Source organism: Coffea arabica, chromosome 10c, assembly GCF_036785885.1.
Source record: "Coffea arabica cultivar ET-39 chromosome 10c, Coffea Arabica ET-39 HiFi, whole genome shotgun sequence".
In the NCBI taxonomy this organism is placed as follows: Eukaryota; Viridiplantae; Streptophyta; class Magnoliopsida; order Gentianales; family Rubiaceae; genus Coffea; species Coffea arabica.
In genome coordinates this window covers 33,164,215-33,185,518 of record NC_092329.1, presented here as the reverse complement: position 1 = coordinate 33,185,518, position 21,304 = coordinate 33,164,215, and the positions used below count along the sequence as shown (strand labels likewise).

The following is a 21,304-nucleotide window of genomic DNA, read 5'->3' as shown; positions in this document are numbered from 1 at the left end:
AAAGATCAAGGTATAGGTAAATTGCACTCAAAAAATTGGTGTACAAGAACTACTAATTGGTGGCATTTGAAAGTGTCCTTAATGCGTATCCTGATGCTAGAATACACCACGTTGTCAATAGAGCATCATTATTAGAAAAGTCATTAAATGGGCCTATAATGCTGCTGTCAACTGTCATAAATTCGTCCAAAAGAGTTGTAAAGTAAATCTAGCTAAGATTATTTTTATTTGTGAACTTAGTGTGTTTTTCTTCAAATTGTTGAGAGTGACCTTATAGTCATGAGAGATTTCTTCGTAAGAGACTAAAAATCAAGTCTAGTTAGACTAGCAGCACTTAGTGCAAGCTAAATTAAGTCTCAAATGTACAAAGTCTTAAGAGTAGATGCAAACACTAAGGATGATTGAACCACTGTAAATATATTTAAATCTCTTTTATTTACCTTCCTCTTTTCATTTACTTGTCATACAGCTAATAACACCTTATCCTTTCTATATTATATCATTGTGCTCAATTTGAATTGATTTTTTCATATTTGTTTGAATTGTTTTAAACCGGTAAAAAACATGGTTAATTTTCATAGCTTTTTTTGGATTACTCTGGTATAAGAAAAAGAGAAGTAGAAGAAGAAAAGAGTATCACGATTTTAGATGCACTTTCAATCATAGTCGTCCTTGATATTGGGTTGAATTAATCTTGACCACATGTGGCCCCCCATTTACTATCCACGTGTCCGCCATTTTATAATATTAAAACCGCTTATTGTGCTTGGAAATTGGTAATTAGCAAAAATCAGTGAATGGGCTCATTGTGCTTAGAAATTGAAATATTTGAGGTAATATTTGCTTTCGTCTAAATTTTAGGGATTAGAACCGCTCATGTTCTAAATATTTGGAAGAAAAACAGCAATTCTCCCAACAAAGAATTATATAATAATTTCGATCCTACCACTAGAAGGAAGAAAGGAAAGACGATTACACGTTCCCATTTGTTTTTGCTACGCTGGTGCTCCTTTCACGTCCAGACACATTACAGTAGGACGCAAATGCAGATGAAACAATAAACCCCGTACCCCATTAAGCTGAATATGTTCAAGAATTCTGCTAGCCTGCCAAGGCCCACAACCAACCAAGACAATAGTGGAGATTAGTTTTCATTTTAGGTCCTGTCGTGTGTCTTAAGGACGCGAGATACGCCGTGGATTCGGTACTAAGTTGTCTGCAAAAGTAAAATTTTATACGAGAGTTTATGCAATTCAAGGGGTGAATGATACGAAAGTTTATACGAAAGTTGTTTGAATTTTATGATGGGTCTATCTTTTATATTTTATCTAGTGCCAACCTAAAAAAAACTTTATTTTCTTCATTTCATACTTTCCATAATTCTTATAGTGACAAGCTCCAGTTTGCTTCCCTACACTTGCACTACTTTATCATTGTATATCTTAAACTTCAATTTTGAGCATTTTGAGTACCAAGTTTTCAAATTTGTCTCATTTAAATTCAATCAATAGCATTGGTAGCAAATTTGAGGAAATGGATAGCCAAGTACTTTAATGAACATTCGGTGAAAGTAGTAAAAAAAAGTAAAGAGATAGAAGTTATAACAAAACGCTGCATTGTCATTTATTTGAACCATCCTTTATCTTGTCAATTTTATTAAAAATATTAGCGATTGGATTTAGGAGGGTCAAATACGAGAATTTAGAAAGCAAAGTGTTCAAAAGCTTGTAGAATTAGTCCTAATTGAAGACCTGTTTCTTTAAAACTTTGTCTTCTAAACCGTGTTGACTTGAACATCAGAAATTCTCCCTGAGATTCCCTTGGAAGCTCACAGTCAGATGACAGACTGGCATGCAAGTGGAGTATTTGGTTTTCAGCAACCTTTTCTTTTTGACATTAAGTAGGCCATAAGTGAATCTGTAATTGTTGCATAGGCCAGGCAGAATCATGCTCCACAATCTTCCACTTTTGGGCGGCAATATTTTTCTAGGCTCATGCATTTTCCCCGAAATTCAGAAATCGCATGAATTGAACGTGATGTACCTTCCAAACAAATTTGTACACATTTATATTGAAAAAAAAAAACTCGAATTGGTAATAACACGAGGGTTTTGAATTAAGGATCGAGTATTTAACTTTTGAATGTTTAAAAAGCAAATAAAATTCTAGTATATTCTTTTGAGAGAAAGTATTAATAGTTGATCAAACTCAAAGTGCTTGAAGTCAGCATTTGGCAAACCATATGATTCGGAGTCTGTTTGGTACCCCTGTTTTGGGAGTGTTTGATAAAATACCATCTACAATAACGCTGTAAAATATTCACAAGTGAAAAAAAATAAAATATACTAAATATGATACCAGCAGCGGAGGTGGATAGTGGTGGTGGACAGTGGATGGTAGAGAAAGGCAGATGTTTCGAGAAAATAAGATATTCAAGACAAATACCAATATATTTTCTACAATAATTATTGCAAGTGATAGTAAAGTTTTAGATAAATAACCAAAAAATATGCTAGCTTTTCCTTTTCTTTTCTTTTTAATTGATAATCGAGTAGTATTTTTGGGTCAATATTTGACATGCACCGCTATTTAGATAAGTAATAGAAACTTTATGTGCCTAAATAAAATTTAAAAAAGGCACAGCTAGACACCACAATACATCTTGGCCTAATCGCGTTAGCAAATAATTTGATGGACCAATAATTTTTTGAAACTTTATGTACCTAAATAAAAATTATAAAAGGCTCAGATATACACTATAATACCTTGTGACATAATAGTATTGTTAAATAATGTGATGGACCAATTATTTTCTACCTTATGGCCATTAATAGTATGCCCAAGTAGAAGGCACGAGAATGCAAATCTTTCTATCAATCAAGATCTAGAAAGTTTCTTTTGTCAAAAGAAATTTACCGAGAAAATTCGAATTCACCCTTAGTAAGTTAGAAAAGTATTGGATCCGTTTGGTTAGCATAATTTGCAAAAAAAAAAAAAAAAAAAATCAAGTACATGCAACTTACATCATAAATATTATTTCTAACTACTTTATTATTTTACATATATCACACTATAAAAAATACTGTAGTATTATTCCAAATTATTTCGTATCCAAATTGCTTTTCTCGTTATACCAATCAAAAACTTGTTTGTTTGTTTTTACTTTTAGAACAATATAAAGTCATATAACAGCAATTTGACTTTTCTTACTCATTCGTGGGCAGGAAATGCACTAAAAAACTAGAAGCCCTTATGCGCACCGCAATAGCCAACGACGGAAAGCGCGAAGGGTCAAGTTATGATGAGGTTCCGTTAAAAGCCATGCCTTTTTGCCACAACAAAAGATGCAACTGAAAATTTGGCGTCTGCGCTCTGCACTTTATCGATGGCTAAGCGAAAAAGCAGAGTTCAGGGTTCAGACGAAACGTAGCACATATTATCCTCAGAAAATTAATCTTATTACCTCAATATTCTACATTTGTGATGAAAGTCTAACTTGGCACAATTGTGTGGTGGACACTGTACTAGTTGCCAAGCGCTAGTTAGAAACTCTACTAGTTAGAAACGGCCCGAGTTCTCTCTCTCTATAAATATATATATAGGGAGATAAATTTCACTATCAAGCGCTAGTTAGATAACCACTAGTTTGCCGAGCGCTAGTGAGATTTCTGACAAATTCACTGCCCTCCTTTGAAATTTTAAAAATATCACTTATCTTTCCTATAAGTCATTTGGGATTCAATATTTATCTCATGGATGATTAAATGACTTTATTATCCTTATAACTTAACAAAAATTATGTATTTATAGGGAGATAAACAATTGAGTCATTTGTACTAAATTAACCATGATTTGGAAAATAAAAAATTTAAAAATCTTGAATACTAAATTTTATAACGGTAATTGTTAACATTTTAAAATTCTTTTTCTGTATTTTAGTAGTTCTTGTAATTTCTTTCTCCTAAAAAGGATTAAAATTCATATTAAAATATTATTGTTTCATAAATTTTTTATAAGAATAACAAGTTGTATATGCAAATTTACAAAAATAGGGTAAAGTATTAAAATATATTTACAATTAGATTTTATTAAGTTATAGATAAAGTGCAACTGCACATAATCTATTCTTTCCTTTCTTTTTCAAAATATTTGGTGTTTTTTTTTCTTTTGTTGGTATACTAATCCAAACAAGATGGTTAGAAAAAAATTTCCCATTGATTTATTTGCTTTTCCATTAAAATCATACCCTTTCTATTAATCCAAACATTGCTTGAGAGTTGTTATTTTTTTTAACTACAAATGATGGAAAATTCTTGTTAATCATGTGAAATAATGGACCTTATAATTTAAAGAAATAAATCAAAAAATATAACATATTTTTAGCATATTATATATATATATATATATATTATCATTAGCAATCTATTGTAATTTTTTTTCTTGAAAAGGCCATACTTTGTTTTGTTCAATTCTTGTTCAAAATCTTTCAAATTCTAATACCTAGAGTTTAGGAATTTTATGTGTAAATCTTGACTCCAAATTAACAAGTTTTTCTCTCGATTTTGATTTTACTATTTTATGCAGTTCTATGGAAAATAGTCATTGTTACTAAACTTTATTGTGCTCATGCTAGAGTTTAGTCTTTATTTTCTATTTGTAACTAATATTTCCTTTTGATTCTAAATCAACCAACTAGTAATACGTTGAGCGGTACTTTTAGTATAAAATATTCTTCTCACTCTTGAAATCGTTTTTTATTGTTGATTTTTTTGAATTGGACTAAATTGTTACAAGAACATTAGTTTTAAGAAAGGTTAATGATATTTTTAAAATGTTAGAGGAGGGCAGTAAAATTGTCAGAAATCTCAGGGGAGATTTCTGAAATTATCCCTATATATAGTTAGAAACTGTACTCGTCAGAAGCGGCCCGAGGTCTACATATATTCCATTTTTGGAATGGTTGTCTTTTCCATTTTCAAGATGGACCCAATATATCAATACACCATCTCAAGTACACAATGTTTATCGAATTTGAAATAGAATTAAAGGAAAAATGGCTCGATCCTTTTATTTTAATTTGTGGAACTGAAAGATTTATGAATCGAAATCTTGATGCACATAACTGGTCCAGCGGAAAATGTCCTACGTATGTAGGGTTCACTTATCTGTAAGATGGTGTATTGACAATTTGACACATCATAATAAAACCATCTCCTTCAAATATGGAATATTCTTACTCTATATTTAGTTCCTTTTCCAAATACTAATAATCGCTTTCTTCAAAAGAAAATTATTATAGAAATTATTTGAAATAATTGCTGTAATATTTTTTATAATGTGATGTTGTGAAATAAAAAAATAATTGAAAAAATAAAAAAATATGTTAAAAATTATGTTTGTGATGCAAGTAAATAAATTTTGATCAAATAATATCTATTCAAACACACTCACAGTATTAATTACTTCCTTTCAAGAACTTTATATCTAAGAAAAGGGAAAGAACGATTGCGTTATCCTTTTCTACACCAAATGCTTGACTTTACTTAGTATGTCTTTTCACATTTCAGGAAACAATTACGTGTCTTAAAAGTGTTTCCTAGACAATGTCAATCACAAACTAGAACATAATCAAACAACACACAGATTGATTAATTCAGTATTCATATTGATTGATACTTCGTTCGTCCTTGTGCTATTACCATGGCTTTGGCAAGCTTTTACTAATTAAATCTAACCTATATCACATATAGAACCTAAAAATAAAAAAGATGAATTTGTACCTTTGATTAGAAGTGGCAATTTCGATTGAGATCCATTTATCCATCCATATAATTCATAATTAAATGGATAATGGATTATCCATTTATAGTATTGGTTTTAAATGGTTGATCAAAGTAAAATCATTAAATTAAATGGATTTATATGGATTATCCACAAAAACCATATATATCCATTTACTTAAAAATCAAATAAAAGAGAGGGAAAGGAAATGACTAAAAAAGGAGCCATCCTAAAATTGCAGTTGGGGTGTGAAAAAGCCGTCCCCCGTGAATAGTAACCAACCCTGAAACTGAATGTTGGGGTTTACTGCTGAACTAATTAATCATTCCTTTGTTTCTTCTTCTAGACTCCACAGTACTTGGGATTTTGATTGGCTTTGAAGAGGTCAGGACAAAGGGAACATGCCCTGCTTGGTACACCCATGCACCTGATTACTAGATGTTGAGCTCAAAAGTCATCCGTGGCTTTAGTAGTAGACATTGCAAGTGTTGTGTGAGTACGAATAAAAGCCAGTGTTGGTATTTTTGTAGATACCCTACACACGGTCTATGCAGGACTTCTATTGTTTGGGCTAGTTTGTAATATATGGCTACTCTGTAATATGTAATATATATACATATATATATAATAATAATTTCAGATAGTTTTTTAGTGAAATGAAGGTTCATTTTGCTTGAATTTACATCGGTGGTATTTTGTAGCTTGAATTTACAAGAAATGGTAATACAAAAAAAAAGTAACAAAAATATTTAAATGGATTATAAATGGATAATTGGTTTTTATTTAATCCATTTAGATCCATTTATTAAATGGATCTAAATGGATTGGATAAATTTCATCCATCATCCATTAAATCAAAACCAATTATGAACTATTTATCCATATTGCCACCTCTACCTTTGATGTCATTGAATTGAGAAATTGTACGAGAAATCATTGTGAATATTTGCATCGATGATTATTTGGAAAATTTTTTAAATAATATTATTGTATTTTTTTGTGATACGCTGTATATAAAATAAAAAGGTGATTAAAAATATTAAAAATTATATTTATGATGTAATAAAAGTTTTTTCTCAAATAACTTCCTTTTTAATTGTGACTCTCTCAATTCCATTTGTGATTTTAATTTCTCTATTTTAGGATATTTCTCTATTTTAATTTCTCAGTTCCATGTATACATCGAAGACTAGCAATTCTATTTATGTCACATCATATCTTTTCTTTGATTCAACAGTTGTCTTATAAAAATTTTGTAATCTAGCGCTCATTCCAAGCTACATTGGCGAATGAGCGATTCTCTGCGCAAGTGTATGAACATGTGATCCGAGAGACAATTCGATGAGCTACAACCAGATATGGAAGTGACTCCAGGCACCACCAAAAGGCCAAAACCATGGCTTCTTTAACCCTCTTCGTTTCCTATTAGCCACCCCGAGTTGAGAATTGTGACCCTTTCCATTTTAGGTACCTGGGGGTAGTGGGTAGTTTCGTAGAGGGAGTTCTATGTCGGCGTGGAGAAAAGTTTTATGTCAGTCCGACATAATTATTTGAAAGATCTAATAATTATTTTAAGACCACTAAAAAATTTGCATATAAATATACAAAGAATTCACTTGATTTTGCTTAATGTGACAAATGAAACTCATTTAGTATATGAATTAATAAGTGAGAATTTTATGTACATACGTAAAATTTTTCTATTAATCTTAAACCAATTATTATTAGAAATGTTAAGCAATTACTGCCTATGGACATAAAATTTCTTGTTCGTGGAAGTTTGTAGAAATGGCGCATGGAATTCCGGCCCATTGTTTGGAACATTGGCCATTGGGTATCCCATGCGCCGCTTAACAGACGCGGAACATGTGGCCTTCAGTCAGCCTGACTGTTTGCCTCAAACAAGCTTCCAACGATTTGCCTCGAACGAGGGTTATGTTGCCCTTTACTGTCTGTTGAAAGTTGGCAATTTGTTCAAAGATATTTTTGCCCTCTTATTGGTTGGCGATAATTAAGTCTGCATTCATACCAAACTTATAATTGATTACTACCTAATTACAGATGGGAATCTGATCAACAGTACCGGATTAGTCTTTGCATGTGCCGATTCCTTTGCGGTTTACTTTAGCTGTTATTTATTGTTTGTTAAAAATTTACTAAGGATGCCTAGTAGACTCACATTTACTTCACCGTCTAGTGTTTAGAAAGTTTTGTAAATTAATACTTCATCTTATTTTGATTAGTTTTTTTTTTCATTTTTATTTTTCTCAAATTATAATTTATTTTTCAACTGAAAAATATAGCTAACTTTGAATTTCTTTAAAATACTCTTATTTAATATACTTTATTATTGGTAAATATAACCTACTTTATTTAATAATTATTTTAATGATTATTATTGGTGAATATAACATACCTTATTTTATGTAGCTTTTTATTACCATTATTGTTGTAATTAATGTAAAGATATAATGATTAGTCGTACTTCTAATATTAATGTAATGATATTTTAAAAGAATATTAGACTAAATTTACTCTTTCAATAAAGTTAATTAATTTTTTCCAAAATATATTAAAATATCTAAAACTATAAAAAAAGGATGGAAGGAGAAATTGATTACTATGACAATAACATGGGTACCTGATCAACATTAATGATTAGTCTATACATGTGTCGAGTCCTTTGCGGTTTACTTTAGCTGTTATATATTGTTTGTTAAAAACTTTACTAGGATGCCCTGTAGACTCACATTTACTTCACCAATAGTGTTTAGACAGTTTTTTAAATTAATAATACTTTTATATAAAAAAAGTAGCAGCCCCATTAGCCAAATACATTTATAATCATCTTAATGTTCACTCAAGAAGTGTGTTTGGATGGAAGATTACTAACAAGTAGGTGAGTTTTGATATGAAATTATTTGAAAATGTTTTTTGAAATAACCTTTTAACACTTTTTGTTATTTGATGTATTTAAATGAAAAGTCATTCAATAAAAATATATTTATAATGCAATCATAATTTTTTCTTCTAATAATAGCCTATACCGACAAATCTTGTGATATCTTTTTCTACTGCATCTCTACATGATTTTCAGATGATGAATTGTAATCCTATTAATCTTGGGGAGCGTAACGATTTCTTTTTCTACATAGAAATATACATGAACTAATCGTCAAGATGAGTACTTTTTAAAATGTCATTTTGAATAACTGTTGTAGGACTTCTATAAGGTGTGTTCCTACATTGGGTAGATTGGAATTTCATATTACAGGTCCAAATTTCATTGGCAATTTGGACAGAATTTTATTTCCTTTGGATTTCAAATTCATATTAAAAGCCAAGTTTTTAACTTATAAAATTAGGTGATATGAAGTCACCAATTTAGTTTTTATTCAAAGTCCACTCCAGCAGTGCATCATCCAGACTTCCAGTAGCTTATTCTTAATCTCTCAGTCCAACCTGTATTCCAATTCCTTTGTTCAAAATTCATTTGTTTCCTCAATACGGAATTTGAGTTAGGAGGGATTGGAAACTAACCACAGAATCCAATTGAAATGCTTCCGAAAATCAAGTCGATATTTATACCCTTAACCATTATGCTTGTACTTTTCTTCCCCCAAGAATTTTACTCTTGTGTTTCATCATCATGATAAACAATTTAAATTTTAATTATAATTCTTGGATATGTTTACACTTGAATAGTTGTTTCAATTTCCTTTTCTTAATAAAAAAGGATAATTTCATTCTAATATTTTGCAATAATGGCAGGATGTACGTCAAAAACTGACATAGATACATAAAGATCTGAAATCAATCCATACAACATATTTAAAAAACAATAAACATGGTGATGACATTATAACTATAAAAGTATCCTCCATCAAATGAATATGACTACAATCCAATAAATTAGTGTGCATGTCTTCTAATAATCAAATATGATAAAAACTACTTCAACGCCAAAGGGAATTTAGATATGACATAGTATATGTAAGAAATTTCAAATTTGATTTCTCAAATTTACGAAATCTCTCAGATCTCACATAAGAAAAGATATGGGAAAAAAACCTCTCGCTAGAATATTCAAGGAGAGAACAAAACTAGGAGAGAACAAATTATCATCAGAAAACTTTAGAAGAGCTCTTAATAAAACACCTTAGAAAAATACTTATTCAAACAAATGAAATAAAACTGGAGAGACGGTTCCTTTCATGAAGAAAGACCAAATTGTCTAGCCTCTTTCCCATGAGAGAGTTGAATGAGATTTTGGCTAGAGAAATTTTAAAGAGAAGGAAGAACGAATAAGCTTTAGCGAGAGATAAAGAAAAAGCAACTGTTTCAATTTCGTCTAACGTCATCTTTAGATTAAATTATTGTCTTTGGCAAAATATCTATAAACTGCGATGTCACGATACTCATTGGAAGTTGAAGATGATTCGTCATGCATGCGGTGCTTTTTTTTTTTTTTTTTGGGTATGTCATATTATGGATATCCAATGCAACAAATGGAAGGGATCTCCCATCAAACTAAAAAATCAACACGGAACCATTGGATAGCCAAATCTTCATTTTCAATTTCAAATAATCTTTGTAGCAAAACAGATGTGTGCCTTCAATAGCCATATCCAAATTGATGTTACTCGAAATCAGATAGCAGGAATTTAGATGTGACAAACAAAAGCACCAATTTTGAGAGAGAGAGAAGAGAGGAACGTCTTAGCCAAATGAATTTGTTATATCATTGAAGTAATGCATTAACTTCAGTACAAAATTCATTACCCTTCCATGGTAACATGATAGTAGAATGGCTACGAACAATTAATATTAGGGCATCATATAGATAAAAGAACTATTGAGAATCTCCTGCTTTATATCCGTTGAAGGGATAATAGAAGTAAATGCACATACAAGTTGAAAAATAATTTGCACAAGTTTGGGAATTGATTATATAGTGTGCGCAATGTTTTGGACGGTATCTACATATTCATCCCTCTAAGTTTAGTTTGTACTTGAGCTGTTATGATAATTGACACTAGTATTTAAGGCAGAAAAATAAAGAGTAGTATGATTTTAAATTGAAAATTTGTGAATTTAGCTCCTTTACTGATATTTCAACATATGGTTCGAATCTTACGTATACAAATTTTTAGGGTTAGATTCAAGAAGACACTATATGTACATGGAATGATGACAATTGAACCCTGTTACTTTTAGTAACTTCTACATTGTTATTTTTTTTTTACCTAATTTTTCATCTTCAAGTACAAACTAAAGTACAAACTTACTAAAATTTTTCATCTTCAAGTTCAAACTTCTTCAAGTATAATCAAGTACAAACTTACACAAGTAATGACTATGTTTTGGTTGGATTTTCTCTAATGGGTGCAGACACTGATTAGTAAATTATCCTAAAGCTGCTATGTGAATGCACATATATACAATTATTTGCACCACTGTATTTAAATGATGTCCAATCAGGACTTGTCCAATATTAATGTTATTTTTTGTGAAAGATTAACATCTGATACTCCCTTTTAATGGGTGCTTAGGGCATCCATTAGCTAAATCCTTTTTAATTAAGACTTGAGAATATGCAATACACATCTGACATAATCTGAATTACGAATAACACAAAACTATTAGAATCTTAATTAAAAGTGTCAAATGCCCGGTCTGTTATTCCTACATAAAAAGTCTTAAATCTCGTTAAAAAAAAAAAAAAGAAAATTAGGTCCGAGTAACTATCGACTTTTTAAAATAAGTATACGTGTGCGCTAGCTGGAACATAGACTTCATCAACCTATGGACGGGGTATCTTAGTAACAAATACAAAAAATTTCAAAATGATTTAATGTAAAATTTTAGTTGCAATTTCTACATCAATTATTAACTTTTGTAGCAGGTGTATTAGTGCCAATTGACGGTTACAAATGAATCTATGTTTTGTAACAAGTATATAAAAAAAATAGAGTTATTTCTCGTCCTGATTTTCACATAATTTCGTAAAGATTAGAATTCTAAATAATATGAATAATGATTGAGAGCAGATTTTATATATGTCTTTTTATATGTCTGTGACAAAGTTACGTTGTCTATCATGCTACAGAAATCCTTACGCTTAATAGGACTGAACTGTTGCAAACTCAAATCCTCCGTCTAAAAATATGAGTCACAAAAAATGCCTTGGGAGAAAAGTAAATGACAAAGGAGACAAAAAAGCGTAATTTACATTAATAGATTAATTTCCTATGGCTTTTGTTCAATACAGATGGGGTCCTAGTTTGGACTAAGGCAGACAAAGAGAGTCCCCGGCGTCTCTATATAATGGATTGGCCATTCTTCAACTTTGCTTGCTCAAGCAAGTTACAGAGAAAGAGAACGAAACAAAACTCTCTTCTTTATTTCTCCTTTATCAGTCACCAATGGCGGCCTCTGTCGAAAACCGGCAGTTTCACCACCTTGAACCCGCATTGCCACGATTCAGAGCGGGTCCAAACCACCGGTCTGATTCTCCTGTTCGAACCTTCAACATCCATCCTAACAAACCTACTGTTAATACTGTCACTTCCAATGTTCACGGTGATTACCCCTCCAGCGACGACGAGGAAGAGAATGATGAGAACGGGTACGAGGATGCAATCAAGAAGGGAAAAGCCGAGTTGGAAAACTCGGTTTTGGATGCAAGAGATGAAGGAACGGCTGATAATTGGATCGAACGCAATCCATCCATGGTTAGGCTGACCGGAAAACACCCGTTCAACGCCGAGCCACCGCTGACGAGGCTGATGCACCACGGTTTCATAACTCCGGTGCCATTGCATTACGTCCGGAACCACGGTCCAGTCCCTACGGCCACCTGGGATGGCTGGACTGTGGAGGTCTGTGGGCTGGTGAAACGGCCAATGAAATTTTCAATGGAAAAGTTGGTTAACGAGTTCCCATACAGGGAGTTTCCGGCTACACTCGTCTGCGCCGGAAACAGGCGGAAAGAGCAAAACATGACGAAGCAGACAATTGGCTTCAACTGGGGTGCTGCTGCGGTTTCTACATCCGTCTGGCGGGGAGTGCCTCTTCGTGCAATTCTGAAGCGTTGCGGCATTTTGAGCCGCAAGAATGGAGCACTGAATGTTTGTTTTGAGGGCGCTGAGAACTTGCCCGGCGGAGGAGGATCGAAGTATGGAACCTGCGTCAAGAAGGGAGTTGCCATGGATGCATCCAGGGATATTATTCTGGCGTACATGCAAAATGGGGAGCTCTTGACTCCTGACCATGGATTTCCTGTTAGGATGATAATTCCAGGCTTCATTGGTGGGAGAATGGTGAAATGGCTTTCTAGGATCATTGTGACTACTCAAGAGTCTGATAGTTACTACCATTTCAAGGATAACAGGGTCCTCCCTTCTCATGTTGATGCAGAACTTGCCAACTCCGAAGGTACAATCTACAGCGTACCTACCTCCACTTTGGTCTTTATGGTCTATGCTTTTCTTCCTTATTGTCTTTCTTTTCTATAAATCTTTTATGCAACGGTTGTATATGATAGTACATGAGTTAAACGATATAGATATATATCATATATGTAAATTTAGTGTTTAAATTCAAATTAAAATGATGTGATATAACTCTAAATCTGTTATATATATATATTGACAATGTACGAAATATTACTCTATTTTTTTGTGGATCCAAGGTTGTATAACTAATTTAAAACTTTATTATGATGCTGAATAGTAATTTTTGTTTGAATGGAAGATTATGTGCGAAATTTTTTGGAATATTCCCTTAGTACAGATCTTTTGATTATTCAAAAATTGTGTAAATTTAACTAGATTTAAGCAACTGATAGCAGAACTTACGCAGCAACAATTTGGGTAGATCTAGTCTTGTAAATTATGTTGTCTAAAATTTATCATATCTTCAATTTTTGAGTCGATGAAATAGCGTAATAGAATTTGGATCACATCATCTATATCAATCGGTCTATTCAAGTGTTACCCAAGTGTTTGTTATATCATGCAAGGGTTGACATTTCAGTTTTTGCAAACCAAGAGAAATTTTTCCTCTTCTTAGATTGACTGGTATGAATTTTCACGGACAATAATATCCTACGAGGATGGTTCAAAGATCAAGTCACATTAAATAAGTTGTCTTTTCGATGCTTCGATGGTGGTTAATCATTGTCAGAACTGTAATAATATCTTGGTTGATGATGTTTAACATAAGCTGAAATTTTATTGCGTATGGTGATGCATACAGCGTGGTGGTATAAGCCTGAATTCATCATCAATGAGCTAAACATCAATTCGATCATCACAACACCATGCCACGACGAGATTTTGCCTATCAATTCGTGGACGACTCAGAGGCCTTACACGTTGAGGGGCTACGCTTATTCTGGTGAGCTTTCATTGCAAATTGCAAATAATACTACGGTTGCTGAATTCTTTGCTGTGTTTTTATTTTAAAAAAATATATTTCAAGTATAAAAGTAATTCTAAAGTTTTTTTTATGGCTATTATTCGTTAAATTTAGGATTGTTTTTGTGTTTTAAAAAATGAAAAATAACTTTAACCATTTATCATAAATTTTAAGTAATGAAAAGACAAATATGTTTTAGAAGTTTTGAAGGATATATAAGAATGTGCTGAGTACTTAATAAATATTTTTATTAAAAAAAACCTCTACCAATTAAAGTGCTTTTTTGATAAGTTAACACGATTCCATACAAACACTACTGTGCTGATAAATAAAAGTACTTCAATAGTAACAAAATTAATAAGGTAATTATGCATTATGTACAGAAGACAAATAAGTTGTTGAGTTATATTTTCAACAATAGGGGATGGCACCTTTAAACGTGGGATGAATCAAGAAAGAAATACGACATCGAATGTGAGAATGAGATGAAAAGGAAAGTAATGTTATAAATCGTTTAAGTTTATAATTAAGTTGATATTTTACTTTTTCCATGTACATTGGGGGACTGATTTGTCTGAGGTTAGAACTTAGACGTATAATTGTTTGAAAAAAAAAAAAAACTTAGACGTATAATGGCGTTCAGTAATTACTGGCTCAGTTGTAACCCTCCCCGGTTGATGGGCCACTGTTGGGCTGTGAAAACTTCTCCAATCGCTCCGAATCCACGACTTTTGTTGCATTGTTGTCGGATTCCCCCAATTCCCATGGTTTATTCTATTGATATTTGGTGCTGGAAAGTACATCGTGCCTCTAAACCGGGAGTATTTTAATTGACCCTACAGGAGCTGCACATACGATAGAAGAAGATAAATAAACTATTAAAGAAGGATATGATTGGCCTAAGGGCATATGTAATCACTGGTATTGGTCAATACTTAGAGGAGAGCTATTAGAATTCCAAGGATGTAGGAGAGAGGTGAATGGATTAAAAAAAAAGATTAAAAACTAAACATTCATTTTTTAAGAATTGATAATATTTACACTATTTTTAGTTCTAAAATAAAGACATACATTATTGCACATCTTTTAGATTTTACTGAATGTACGAGAATTTAAAATTGTAATTTATAATCAAACATGTAGCTAATGTTTTGGTCGTTGCCTGGCTTGCCTAAACGAGTTAGGTGGATAAAAGGTAAGGTACACTAAAAAATATCCTCGAAAAAAGAAAAAGAAAGAGGTGCAGTAAAAGAATAGGTGAGTATCGGGCTTAGGATAGACAACTATGACAATCGTTTCCTCCAGGCAGCTAAATCTTCACAATTGATGGCCCATAGATTGGGAATTACCAATGCAAAAAATTTAAAATTTGATTTGGTTCAACCGAATTTGGACATAACTAACATGTATAAATTCACGTATAAATAATTAATTAAATCAACGTGATAAAAATATACAGATACTTTGTGATAAATTGTACACATAAAAGTTTGGATAATCTTTTTTACAATATCAATATATATACTAATAGATCTGGATATATATTATATTATTTTAATTTAAATTTGAACACTAAACTTTACACACAAAATTTACCTTCTAAAATTTTTACATTAACCCGAGAGAATTATACAAACAAGTGTTATTGTCCCTTCTCCCGATATGACTTCTCATGGACTAGCAGAAGGCAGGGCTTTTCTCATTCTGAAGAGCCGTTCTAAGTGAAAAGACTAATTTATCCTTTTGTCGTGTATGACGTCATAATGTCGCCCACTTGAAGGCAGTGCGTGCTCACCACTCTCTTACGAAGTTCCTTGGTTTCTTCCTCAACAAACAAGTTGTATCGGATTCGTCTTCTACTATTTGTTAATTATTCACGAAAAGTTGAGATCGCTAAAAGTGACATAATTTAGCAACAAACATTTCAGAACAGAAGGAGTATTGAATTAAACGAGAAAGGAATCACCAGTGGTGATGGCGACAAGTTTTAACTCTTAGTTCCAGCAATCATGGTTTCTTGTTCCTCCACCTTCTTAGGCTCCATCCACAAATAAAATTATGCCACAATATTTTATTTTACCAATTAAATTGCTTTAACATCAATTTGGGTTTGATCCAGTCAAAATATTGTGGCCGTTATGTATCCCATAATCTTTTTCTTGAGAGTGATGTTTCAGTCCCATGATAAGGAGCATAAGATGTTTATACTTGCATCATATTATATGCATTTTCTTGGATTCTATGGAAAAGGATTTAAATGACAAGCTATTTAACCTCCTTTACAGATAAGCAAGCAACTCTTTTGTTTGATTAGATGTGAACTGCAGATTAACGGTCCTTATTTCGCTTTCTTATTTGATAGAGTAATCCTCCTCCCTCTCATTTCTTCATCATTTGTTCGCCTTTCAAAAATTATCAAAAAGAAAATGTATTGAAAGGAAGAGGGAAAAAATGACTAGTTAACTAGAACTTCGTTTTTTTAACCAAAAAAAAAAAAAAAGAAGAAGTTATTCTTTTGAAAAGAAAATGCTTATCATTCTCTTTGTACGTTTTTGAAATCACCTGTTTATTTTATCTTATGTATTACATTAGAAACTCATTTTGGTTCTAGCTCTTGACTATATGTGTATCATGAACAGGTGGAGGAAAGAAGGTGACACGTGTGGAAGTGACAATGGACGGCGGAGACACGTGGCACGTTTGTGCTGTGGACCACCCCGAGAAGCCTACCAAGTATGGCAAGTACTGGTGCTGGTGTTTCTGGTCTCTGGATGTTGAAGTCCTGGATCTGCTTGGTGCTAAAGAAATTGCAGTTCGAGCTTGGGATGAGAGCACGAACACGCAACCCGAAAAGCTCATTTGGAATGTCATGGTACGTTTTATTCTGAAAAACACTTGTCTGTTTTTTTTATTCTTTATGGATCGGGATTTTTTACTTGCAAAGTTTTGATGAATTAATTTCGATACACATAATTAAGGTGCATTGCATGTATTGCTCGAATTCGGATATGAGAAACTCGCAAACACAAGTACTGTAGTGCGAAAACAAAGAGTCATGCGCAGACACGACAGAATAAAATGAAAAGTGGAGTAATACAACATCGACTCTTGCAATAAATATACAATTTGTGGTAAACAATACTTAAGATTAGTTGTACTTTACCTCCTTAAACTTGGATTGAAGTGGCACAACTTATATTCTGGGTCCAAAAACATGACTAAATCACGTTATTGGCCGCAGGAAAAGGCTTTATGTCTATAAAAGAGGGGAAATGGTCATAATATTTTAACATAGGGTATCTGGAGATTTCCATTTCACCTGAATTTTCATTGAATTATGTAAAAGAAAGTAATTTACAATAAATGAATTGTTTAAAGCAGATGAATACATTCAAAAGAATGCCATATTATAGTAGACACAAAAATTGTAAATAAATATGAAAGTCTCTAAAAATTACCAAAATAGATATTTTTATAGCCGCACAATGCGAGAACTAAAATTATTTAAGAATTGGATATTCATATAAAACGCAATTATACTCTACTCCTATAAAAGCTCTGCATAGGCAAGTATACCGGTGTAATGGGTTGGAAATTTAGTAGTATATTGTTGTATCTAATTTCAAGATCATATAAAAGATCCTCCTTGGAAGTATCTTGTACTGACAAATTTTGACGTGTACACTTCACGTGAATGTCCCGTGGTTGCGGGCTCCTTTCCTACGTCATGATGAAAATGTCATCGTAAGGTCATTCTTTGTTTTTGTTTGGGGTGCGGTCGGGGTTGGAAAAGTAAAAGCATTTCTTGGAAGAGGTAGGACGTGGAAGTATAATTTTTTTAATAAAGAAGGTGAAATTTAAAAAGCGCAGACGAAGACGAAGAGAAGGATTTGCATTTAGCATCTCTTCGTTTTCAAACTGTAACCGTAGTTACTAGTTCAACACTTCTATGACGAATTAATATCAGTGTGTTTCTCTCAAAAACAAGGCATTTAGACTAAAATATTTATTGCTTCCTCCATTGTTAATCTTATATTTTATTTTTTTTATTTAAAAAAAATAAAAAGTTACTCTTTATTTAAAGTCAAGAAAAGATAAAAATTTCTTTTTAATTTTATCATTTAAGAGAGAAACTTTATACCAATCTCAATACACTCTTAATATACCCCTAAAACCATTTCATGAAGACATAGTGATTGAAAGAATTTCATGAAAAGTTAGATCCCAATAAACAATTTTAAATATGTGGTCGATGGAGTATTTCATTGGTTTTGCTAAGAATTGCGATACTCAAATGAAGATGGGGCCTTTTAGTTGCTCATATTCCTGGGGTTTGAGACCTGAAATCTTGAGTAGAATATGACTATACACGTTGCTAAAATTGGTAAATGATTAATGTGTACGAATTAAGCTAGAATTCAGAGCATCTTTGTTCTCATGATTTCGTTGCAATGTGCAGGGAATGATGAACAATTGTTGGTTCAGGGTGAAAACCAATGTGTGCAAACCACACAAAGGAGAAATCGGAATTGTATTTGAGCACCCAACGCAGCCTGGAAACCAATCTGGTGGATGGATGGCCAAGGAGAAACACCTCGAAAAATCTTCCGACTCGAATCAAACCCTGAAGAAAAGTGTCTCATCACCATTCATGAACACAAGTTCAAAAATGTTCTCAATGTCTGAGGTTAAGAAGCACAACTCAGCAGACTCTGCATGGATAATTGTTCATGGCCATGTTTATGACACTACTCGTTTCCTCAAAGACCATCCTGGAGGTTCCGATAGTATTCTTATCAATGCTGGCACAGATTGTACCGAAGAATTTGAAGCCATCCACTCTGATAAGGCTAAGAAACTCTTGGAAGATTTCAGGATTGGCGAGTTAATAACCTCAGGTTACACCTCAGATTCGTCGACTTCATCACCTAACAACACAGTCCATGGAGCTTCAAACGCCAGTCACTTAGCCCCGATCACTGAAATTGCGCCTGCAAGAAGCATTGCGCTAATTTCAGGCCAGAGAATCCCATGTAAACTTGTGTCCAAGACCTCAATCTCCCATGATGTGAGAAAGTTTCGATTTGCATTGCCCTCAGAAGAGCAAGTCCTAGGATTACCAATTGGGAAGCACATATTTATATGTGCTACGGTTGATGAAAAGCTATGTATGCGAGCCTATACGCCTACAAGCGGGGTAGAAGAAGTCGGGTATTTTGAGCTAGTGGTGAAGATATACTTCAAAGGGGTACACCCTAGATTTCCAAACGGAGGGGTTATGTCACAATACTTGGATTCACTTTCTCTGGGGTCATTTCTTGAAATTAAGGGTCCACTGGGTCACATTGAATACAAAGGGAAAGGCAACTTTTTGGTGCATGGCAAACACAAGTTTGCCAAAAAGTTGGCCATGCTTGCTGGTGGAACAGGAATTACACCTATATATCAAGTAATGCAAGCAATTTTGAAGGATTCTGAAGATGATACCGAGATGTTTGTTGTCTATGCCAATCGGACTGAGGATGATATCTTGCTTAGAGATGAGCTGGATGCATGGGCTGAAAAGTATCCTGAAAGAGTTAAAGTGTGGTATGTAGTGGAAAAATCCATCAAGGAAGGGTGGAACTACAGTCTAGGGTTTGTTACCGAGAGCATTTTAAGAGAACATGTTCCTCTAGCGTCAGAGACAACCCTAGCACTGGCTTGTGGCCCTCCTCCCATGATCCAGTTTGCAATAAATCCAAACTTGGAGAAAATGGGATATGATATAAAGGACTCTTTATTGATCTTTTGAAGAAAGCAACGGGATAATAATGTAGATGTCAGGTTTTGTACATAACTTTTAGTCCCATATTATGTTTATCATAAAAAACTAAATAGTCTTGTACTTCTTCTTCTTCATTGATGTTCTTTCTTTTTTCAATCTTAATATTCGTGAATTGGTCCTTAAATCTTTCGGAAAGAGAGAAAATGTTGTATTGCTTAATCCTAACAAATTTGTTTTATAAATTTTAATTGAAAGGAAAATTCTGCAACATGGCACATAGGACATGCAATCAGACTTGAGCCACAATTCAGTTGGAAGTAAAGATAACCCCACCAAAGCCCAGGGCATCATTTTTTGCAACAAAATTTCATCTAAAAGAAGTCAACTGAAAACTATAGAATATGAGTTTGTTTGCTAGATCGTAAAACCCTATTTTTTTCTGAAGAGAAAGCGATACTAACAATTACTATTGTCACTTTTATACTGATTACACTACAAGAAAATTGTTCATCAGTGACAACACAAAGTCATCACAGAACATACAAATATCGTCACAAATACTTTTTATTGACGACTTTTTGATCGTCACAAAGTCGTCACTAAATCCCCGTCGGTAAAAGTAAATAGTGACGACCTAAAATGTCGTCACTAAATAGTTCTCATTAGTGACGACTTTAAGTAGAGTATTTTTGACAAAAGATCAAGTCGTCAATAAAACACTTCCAGATTGTCGTCACTAATGACAACTATTTAGTGACGACCTGAAATGTCGTCACTAAACAGTTGTCATTAGTGACGACAATCCGGAAGTGTTTTATTGACGAATTAACCTTTTGTCAAAAATGCTCTACTTAAGATCGTCACTAAAAAGCACCGAAAGCCATTGTATATAACTATTTTACTGACAGCAATTGTCGTCACAAATGTAGCTGAGATTTAGTGACAGTCTCTGTTGTGACAAGGAGTTTTTATTTTCTATTTTGTGACAACTGTTTTTTGTCATTAGATAATTTCTCAATAGCTTAATAGTCATAATTTGGCCTGTAATCATTGCTAAATCATTGATTTTAAACGAACCATACAAATAAACATGAACGATTGATAACCAAAAGTATTTGCATTAGATTACATGGTAATAATATAGCATTCTCAAATGCCAAATTCAAGTGTACATTACCCAACTAATGCCTACAAAAATAACATTTGTCCAAAATATCACTTGTACATAAGGTACATTTACAAAAGCAATCACAGTTTAAGAAATTGAAGAACATCTAAATGAACCACTCCATGAGCAAAAGGCAATTTTGTCTTTAACATTCTTTAACCATAATC

The 21,304-nt window shown here is 32.9% G+C and overlaps 1 protein-coding gene across 1 annotated transcript; it reads left to right on the top strand.

Moving 5' to 3' along the window:
• The first annotated feature begins 12,017 nt into the window (after positions 1–12,017).
• Positions 12,018–20,103, top strand: LOC113713551 (nitrate reductase [NADH]-like). Its single transcript, XM_027237304.2, has 4 exons — positions 12,018–13,218; positions 14,041–14,181; positions 16,842–17,074; positions 18,662–20,103. The coding sequence occupies exons 1-4, from the start codon at positions 12,207–12,209 to the stop codon at positions 19,994–19,996; spliced, it is 2,721 nt and encodes a 906-aa protein (XP_027093105.1). The 5' UTR covers positions 12,018–12,206; the 3' UTR covers positions 19,997–20,103.
• The last annotated feature ends 1,201 nt before the right edge of the window (positions 20,104–21,304 follow it).

Excerpts from the sequence above, each read along its gene's own strand:
- LOC113713551 (XM_027237304.2), top strand. The coding sequence starts at position 12,207 with ATGGCGGCCTCTGTCGAAAACCGGCAGTTTCACCACCTTGAACCCGCA. Across the intron at positions 13,219-14,040 it reads AGAACTTGCCAACTCCGAAG|CGTGGTGGTATAAGCCTGAA; the intron begins GTACAATCTACA and ends TGATGCATACAG. Across the intron at positions 17,075-18,661 it reads AGCTCATTTGGAATGTCATG|GGAATGATGAACAATTGTTG; the intron begins GTACGTTTTATT and ends TGCAATGTGCAG.